The sequence below is a fragment of the Fistularia commersonii genome, chromosome 17, assembly GCF_037954325.1.
Source record: "Fistularia commersonii isolate RoL2024-O1a breed Wild chromosome 17, RoL_Fcom_v1.0, whole genome shotgun sequence".
Taxonomy (NCBI): domain Eukaryota; kingdom Metazoa; phylum Chordata; class Actinopteri; order Syngnathiformes; family Fistulariidae; genus Fistularia; species Fistularia commersonii.
The window spans coordinates 2,450,299-2,458,396 of record NC_141300.1 but is presented as its reverse complement, the minus strand read 5'-3'; the positions used below and the strand labels follow the sequence as shown (position 1 = coordinate 2,458,396).

General features: G+C 50.3%; 1 protein-coding gene across 2 annotated transcripts; it reads right to left on the bottom strand.

Annotated features, from left to right (window-relative positions):
* Positions 1-435: 435 nt before the first annotated feature.
* Positions 436-8,045, bottom strand: cracr2b (calcium release activated channel regulator 2B). Of its 2 annotated transcripts, XM_086163266.1 has the most exons (11): positions 7,946-8,045; positions 7,004-7,084; positions 3,794-4,050; positions 3,621-3,732; positions 3,423-3,546; positions 2,292-2,438; positions 2,121-2,211; positions 1,949-2,044; positions 1,154-1,341; positions 1,007-1,078; positions 436-934 (listed from the first exon to the last, which is right to left on the bottom strand). In XM_086163266.1, the coding sequence occupies exons 3-11, from the start codon at positions 4,046-4,048 to the stop codon at positions 772-774; spliced, it is 1,248 nt and encodes a 415-aa protein (XP_086019392.1). In that variant the 5' UTR covers positions 4,049-4,050; positions 7,004-7,084; positions 7,946-8,045; the 3' UTR covers positions 436-771. The 2 variants fall into 2 exon arrangements, with proteins under 2 accessions (XP_086019392.1, XP_086019393.1); XM_086163267.1 differs by lacking the exons at positions 7,004-7,084; positions 7,946-8,045 and adding an exon at positions 5,880-6,090.
* Positions 8,046-8,098: the final 53 nt, after the last annotated feature.

The window sequence follows — 8,098 nt, the reverse complement described above, 5'->3', positions numbered from 1 at the left end:
CCCCTCTGCCCCCCCCCCCCCCCCCCCCCCCTGCCCCCACTCTGGGAGCTTTAAGGAAGTGCACGTCCGCCCCCGGCTGGTTTCCCACAAGGATGTCCACCCAAATATCCCCGAAAACATTTCCGCCCTGCCCTCGGCTTACAGAGATGTGTTCAGGGTACGAACCGAGACACGCTCAACTCCTCTTTCCCGCTATGTGTGACCCTGTGATTGACAGGTTTAGACCCCGCCTCTTGCCCGCCACGTCTGCTGGGATTGGTCAGTGCGAGAAGACAGTGAATGCAAAAATGAAATAGCCGGTCGTCGACCATTTGGACGAGGACTTGAAGAACGAAAGGGCGTTTAAGTGACCCCGACCCAAACCCTCCTGCAGCTGACGGCCCTGGCGACCTCTGACCTCTGACCTCTGAGAGTGTTAACAGAAAGTGAAGAGCCAGCTGTTGACAAGTTTATTTTCTCACATGCATTTAAAAAAAAACATCTTTGGTTCACATCTCAGAGGACGTAGTGTGGCGGTTGCTAACACGGCAGCTAACATGCCCCGGCTAGCACATGGGTGCTAACGCCACAAAGGGTTTCTGAACATTTTGAGGAGCAGAAAGGTGGAACGCTATGAGAACCTGCATGATAATCAAGGTATTATAGTGTAACAACAGATGCTAACGCTACTTTTGCCCGCACACACACACACACACACGCACACACACACACATTCAAGATGGTTGAGTTCAAACAGTAACCAGTCGAGGTGTGTGTGTGTGTGGGGGGGGGTTAGCTGGCCTCGGGGGGGTGGATCTGCTGTGTCCACGGGGAGCAGAGGTCCTCACTTAGGAAGAAGGTCAATGGCGGCGGCGGGGGGGCACGCCGATCACGGTGGGGTCTCCTCGGGGGCGTCTGCGCGTCCTTCTCGTCCCGCAGCCGTTGGTTCATGTCCCTGGAGGAGCGAAGGGCGGGAGAAGGGGTTTGCACGGGCCGAGGTCCGGACGGCTAGCACAGGAGAACCTACCTCAGCAGCTCCAGCTGCCTCAGGAGGCTGGCCTTCTCCTTCTGCATGTCCGTGGACACCTTCATCACATTCCTGCGGAGGAGCAGAGCGGAGGAGGTGGAACGGGAGCTCCGGTTTGGAGTCGATTCAGAGCCGGCCGGGACCCACCGTTGCCTGGCCACCTGCTCCCGGGCGGCGTTGAGCTGCAGCAGGCTCAGCTGGGCCAGGGCCTCCTGCAGCTGGTCCCTGCTGGCCTCCAGCTGCTCCTGCAGCTGTGCGTTGAAGCTCCTCAGTTGCTGGTTCTGCTCCTTCACGTTGGTGCGCTCGCAGCTCAGCTGCCGGATCCTCACCTCCAGCTTGGGGATGAGAACAGACGGAGGGGTCAGATGCCGCCGCCGCTTCCAAAGCCACTGCTGTCTAGCCCAGTGTTTCCAATCCACATTATCGTGCCGTGGAAAAATGCCCACTTTGCAGATAACATTTGGATTCACATTTACTGGGCAACCAACCGAGCTGAGTCGGGGAAAAGCTTTTTAACGGTGCCGTGGTTCCAAGCAAACTTAAACACCACCTCCAAACTAAACACCCTTTACTCCAAGATAAGAACACCGACTATTTTGTTCATCCGCGTAAAGAGACAACAAAGCAGGCAGCGTTGTTGAAGAAAACCATCAAGGTGAGTGAGAAACTCTGAAAACTAGCTACAAAGTTGCTGAACCCATGGCTAAATCCAAACACCCACACGCCGTGGCAGAGACTATACGACCTGCCTGCAAAATCATCGTCGAAGAAAAGCTTGGCCCAGGCGGCGTTAAAGAAATATCCCAAGAATATCCCAGTTTGATTCTATTTCATTAAAAATGTTTTTGACATATTAATTTAGTAGTGTGCCATTTGATTTATCTTATGTAAAATATGTGCCACGGTTTAAATAAAAGGTTGGGAAACACCGGCCTCGCCCACCTCTTTCTGCGTGGTCAGGATGTTCTCCAGCTCCTGCTCACGCATGGTCAGCTCCTTCTCCAGCTGCTCTCCTCGCAGCCTCTGCTTCACGCTGTCCTTCGGTTGGAGACACGGCAGATGTGGATGAGGTGCGGCCCCCCCCCGGAGAGGGCGAAGAGCTAGACCTCCCTACCTGGGCAAGATAGCGCTCCCGCTCTTCCCGGAGCTGGTTCTCCACGTCTTCGTAGATGGAGCGGACCGCCCGCTCATGCTCGCTTTCCCTCCTGAGACGGAGAGAAGAAGCGGTGAAAGCCCACCCTGACGGCCCGGCGGGGTGGAGATCCGCCCGCGTGCGCTCAGAGACCTGCAGAGCGCCCGCTCCAGACTGTCCCTCTCTCGGAGGGAGTCGTGCAGGCAGGAGACGGCGTGGAGCAGGAGGCCCTCCAGGAGCGCCAGCAGCTCTGGACGGTCCCTCTGGAGCTCGCACCACAGGTAGGAGAGCTCTTGCTGGCTGCGACAGAGCGCACAACACCAGGTACTAAAATATTGGCACGGTAGTTCATTCGAGGTAAACGTTGTCTTTCCGCTAGCATTAGCTTTGGCTCGGTGCAGTATATATGCTAATAATGCTACATTGTGCTGCGTTGGGTGTAGTTTCCAGTGTGAGGGCAGCAAGAGACTGATGCTAGGCTACGCGGCAATAAGAGAAGGAAAGAGTGGGAAACTGCTTGTGGACGAACACAACTTCCTGAGGATCCGGGTTCTCGCCGCTTCTCTTGGGATGCATTTACTCAAGCTAAGCAAGGCAAACGCCATGCCAGCAGTTGGTTTCTTTTACCACAAGCAGACAAGAGGTCCTTGGGAAACAAGCGAAGCCCGCCAGAGGAAACACCACAGGCAGGAGATGCTGGACATCAACAACCACCGATTGCAGAAACAGCATCTGATGAGAATGACCAGGCACAAGCAGGATCGGGGAGGACGCTGACAGTCGGGCGGCACAGTGGTCCATAAGATGACGAAAACTGGAGCTCCTGCGAGCAGACACTCTGCTCGCATAGCAGCACAGTTGCCCCGTGCACGCCAATGACTTTCTGATTCTTCATATCTTTATCATTTTGAAGCTCGTTCCGACTTCTTTCTTCAGCGTCCTCCTCCTCGCGTCCGAATGGGAAGGGTTGCACAGATGAAGTGTTTCTGCACCATACGGTAAAACGAACGGCACCGAGCCAAAGGCAAACCTGGTTGTCTGGCCACCCGGACAAAATAGCGACGTAAACACCAGTGGCGAGCTACGAGGGAAACGTTTTTTTATACCAACCAAGATTTGTTGAGAGATTTCATGCCTGCTTTTATTTAGCTACTACAAATTTTGATCAAATAGGACAATAACGTCATGGTAAACGGGGATCCCTTTCAGATAAACAAAATGCTAAGCAAATCATTGCAACTGATGTCTCGGCCCTTCCTGGAGTGAGTGTGTATAGGGTCTCACTTGCTGAAGAACTTATCGGCCTCCAGGTCAATCAGGATGTTCAGGAACCGGAGCGCGGCGGGATCCTGGCACCAGGTCTCCTGACCCTGGTCCTCACCGGGGCTGTCCAGCACCATCAGGTCACCTGGGAGGAGGCGTGGTTACAAGGGGGGCGGGGGCGGGCTGCGCACGCACAGATCGGCAGTGTGGTCCGCTCACCCAGCACTTTGTTGAACTCCACCGGGGTGAGGAACCCGTTGCTCTCCTGGTCCAGACTCTCGAACACGGTGTCCAGCTGCTCGGGCGAAAGGGGCAGCTCCTCCTGCAGCCTCTGGCCAGAGGGGGCAGCGTTCAGCGCACATCCACCCATCCGACCTCCACCACCTGCTCACCTGCATGTCCCGCTTGGTGATGAACCCCTTCCCCTCTTTGTCGCACAGCACAAACAGCTCCCTGGCTTTGCCCATGGTCTCCGCCTGGGGGCCCCCGGGGGTCGCCTCCTTGGCGGTGGGCGAGGCCAGTGGTGAGCGGCCGCAGGCCGACCTGGGGCTCCCTCCCCGCACCCCCCGCGGCCCGGGGCTCACCGGGACCGCCTCGCCGCTGCCTCGGCCCACCAGCACCTCGCCGTCTCCCAGCCAGCCAGACATCGCTGTGCAGGAGGGGACAATCATATGGAAAAAACAAACAAACTAGTTTTTCACCGAGGGCCACATCAGCATCACGGTTGCCCTCAAAGGGCCACATGTAACGGAAACAGTATTAATATAACGTAAAAAACAACTAATCCAAAATGTTACTAATGCATTCCAATCTTTCTTGAAACAGCCTTCCATCTGCATCGACTTTTCTCTTCCTGGACATTTAGGGATCTGTTCTGTATATCTCCTGTGCATCGTGTATTTGCAAGTGTATTTGCAGTCCCTATGTCCTCTATTGTAAGTCGCTTTGGATAAAAGCGTCTGCCGAATGAAATGTAATGTAATGGATCATTTGTATTTCTCAATTCCACTTGTCGAAAATGCCATTGATGTGTGTACACTTGCGATCTAATGGCGGGTAACTTCATGGGTAATATAATCGTCATGATTTGTGGGAAATGTGCCCGGAGCTCGGAGCTGAGTTGGGAGTGAGAAGTTAGAGCGTTTGACACCAACATGGCCCCGCTCTTTGTGAAGTGGTGTTTAAAGACAGCGGGACGCACGGCTGCTGCGAGCTAGCCCAGAGAAAATCATGGAAAAACACAAGTAACATTTAGCTTAGCATTGTAGCATTAAGTGTGTTGCCTGTCAGGTGAGGATACAGCACCAGATGAGAAACTCCCCCGACCCCCTCCATCAAAGGGATACACTTAATATCTTGACATTCTCTTTTATTATGTATTATATTTTTTATGCATTAATTGTTCTCTAAAAAGGATATTTCTGAATTTAAAAACATGTTAAAAAAACAGGGATCTGGAACAGATTAACAGCGTTTCAGTTCATTGCAATGGAGAAATTGAATAAATACATACACGAGCAAATGACGAGCTCAGTCATGGGACAAATTATAATCATAATAAATTATAAGTCAAGGTATCCCTGTATTTATATGAGACTGTGTACCTGCACGCAGTCCATAGACTTTAAGACGGGGGTCGGCAACCTTTAGCACTCAAAGAGCCATTTTGGCCATTTCCCCACAGTAAAGTAAATGCCGGGAGCCACACAACCCTTTCGAAATGTAAAATGAATTAACACAGAATATAACAATGCAGGCCCAGGGCGGCATGGGCCGGTGTCTCCCTGAGCTGGTCCCAAGTCCAGATAAATGCAAAGGGTTGCGTCAGGAGGGACATCCGGCAAACACTTTTGCAATAACCAAACATGCGAATCAAACCTAATAACCGGATCAAACCGGATCGGTCGAGGCCCAGGTTAACAACGACTGCCATCGGTACCGATGACCGAGAGGGAACCAATGGAAACTGGGCTATGGTAGGTCGAAGAAGGAGAGGTTGAAGGCGTGTTCGGAAGCAGAGAGAGAAGAGGAAAGGCAAGAATTTGCAAGACTTTGAATATCGGGACAATGACAGGAAAAGGTAGAGAGTTGGTCAACATGATGCAGAGAAGTGGATAAACTGCGTCCAGGAGACCAGGTGGAAAGGTAGTCAGGCTAGAAGCTTAGGAGCGGGTTTTAAGTTGTACTATCATGGTACTGACAGGAAGAGAAACGGGTGGTCAGGGAGAGCTTCTAGATGATTGGACAACTACAGCTAATGTTATCAGGGAGACAGGTAGGAGAGTACTTGGTGTATCAGGTACTTGGGGTCAATGGTCAAGAGCAACGGAGAGTGTGGAAAAGAGCTGAAGAGACGGGTCCAAGCAGGTTGGAATGGGTGGAGAAAAGCGTCAGGGGTACTATGTGATAGAAGACTATCAGCCAGAATGAAAGGAAAGGTGTACAAGACAGTGGTGAGACCAGCGATGCTGTACGTACTAGAAACTGTCACAATGACGAAAAGACAGCAGGCTGAACTAGAGGTCGCAGAGATGAAGATGTTGAGCTTCTCTTTGGGAGTGACCAGGATGGATAGGATCAGGAATGAGTCTATCAGAGGAACAGCACATGTTAGATGTTTTGGAGAGAAGGTCAGAGAAGCCAGACTGAGATGGTTGGGTCATGTACAGAGGAGGGATAGAGAATATATTGGTAGATGGATGCTGGAATTGGAGGCAAGAGGTCTCGAGGAAGACCATGGAGAAGATTTATGGACGTAGTGAGAGAGGATATGAAGGTAGTTGGTGTGAGAGAGGAGGATACAGAGAATAGGGTTAAATGGAGAGGGTCGATTCGCTGTGGCGACACCTGAAGCAAAAAGCCGAAAGGAGGAGAAGAAGATTTAGATGTTACATGATTGCCATAATCTTCAAATCTAAAATTACCTTTTAAGAATGAACAAACTAAAATAAAAAAACTCAGTCATTCACCTGTGTCATGTCCTAACTCCTCTGTACTATTTTTTTTTCTCCTTGTTGGTGTAACTCCATTCACATCATGTTTATTTTTGTCATTCTGTTTCTGTTCTTATCCTCGCTATTGTCGTTTTGGTTGTCTATTCTTAACCTTGCTGTTCTGTTTTTTCTTTTTTCTTTTTTCTCCATTCTGTTGTCTATTCTTATCCTTGTGGTTGTTCACTCTGCTGTCGATTTATAAGTGGATGACTTTTGCTATCTTTTAATTGTCTCATATTTATTGATATTGTCAATGTTGCGCTCCTGTGACAAAAGATTTCCCCTATGGAGGATCAATAAAGTATATATTAGCTTATCTTAAAATATTTTAATTTAAAAAAAAAAAAGTAATTTAAAAAATGTAATTAAATAAGCATTTTCAAAAGCTGCATGAAGACTCATCAGAGGGGTCAAAAAGCTGCGGGTTGCCAACCCCTGCTATCTGTAAATATTGAGGTGTTGCTACTTCAACTAAAGTATTTCCCTCTGTCACTACTTTACATATCCTAATATTTTGAGAAGAGGCAGTCTCTCTCTCACTCCCCCTCCCAGGGCAGGTGTGCAGGCCCTCCCTTGTCAAACACCAGATGAAGAACAAGCCCTGGTTACCTGTAGTGACCAGGTGGACCTGGAGGGAGGGGACGGTTGGAGGTCCGGTTCAGTGCGTCACAGGACCCTCACACACACAACCTGGGCGGAGACGGGAAAACAGGATGCATTCAATTCAACGGAGAAAACAAACAGCAGGGTGTCATGTGAGGTGGAGGTGCACACACACGCCATGCACAGGAGTTTGCATCCACAGAACCAAGACATTTGTTTATGGGGAAGGCGGAGGAATTTTCCAGATCGGCTCCACCTCCGTATCATCCCTTCCTTCGATTCAAGGTTTGAATCACACACACACACACACACACACAAAATGTACCCGCCTGTGTGCTAGAATGACCTCCATTTTATACATAAAATCCACGCCAGCATAAAGATAACCCCCCCCTTGAATCAGCTGACCTCCAGTCATGTGTGTGTGTGTTCATTCATGACCTCTGCATTCCACGGCTAAAAACTCCAAGAGTGGGCAGCGAGAAGGACCCACAGCGGGCACAGGGTGGAGTTTTTCCCACGTTTCTGGAGTGTGTGTGTTCTGGCGGGGGGGTGACTGACGTTATCACGAGTTTTACCGCGGTTACATGCTGTAACTGTCAATCATACCCGGAGAGTGACTCATATCAGACTGGAAAGCAGGTTAAATACAAACACTGGACATTTTCTTATCGGGAGGGAAAAAACTTCTTGAGCAGAGGACAGAAAGTCCGACTTTTTGAACAAGTGCACAGAAACACGCAATTTTGCCGAAACCAAACAATACACGTGTGTGTGCAAATATATTCGGACAAAGACAAATACACACACATCTCTCAACTAGAAAGTAACTCAAATACATTCAAAATGTCCTTTCGTTGCATCAAATATATCTCGTGGGGTTAAATATGTGCGTGAAGAAGTTGGAGGAAGGTCTGCGGGTGTGTTGCGGAGGGTTGAGACGCTCACCTGTCCGCGGAGCGGAGACGCGACTGACCGCCGCGGCGCACCTGTGGCTGGGATGCAGTACCGCGGTCTGCCGCTAGGTGGAAGCGAGGACCGATGGAGCAAACGAGGATTACCGCAATCTTTAGTATATACGCGCATTTTAAAAATATTTTC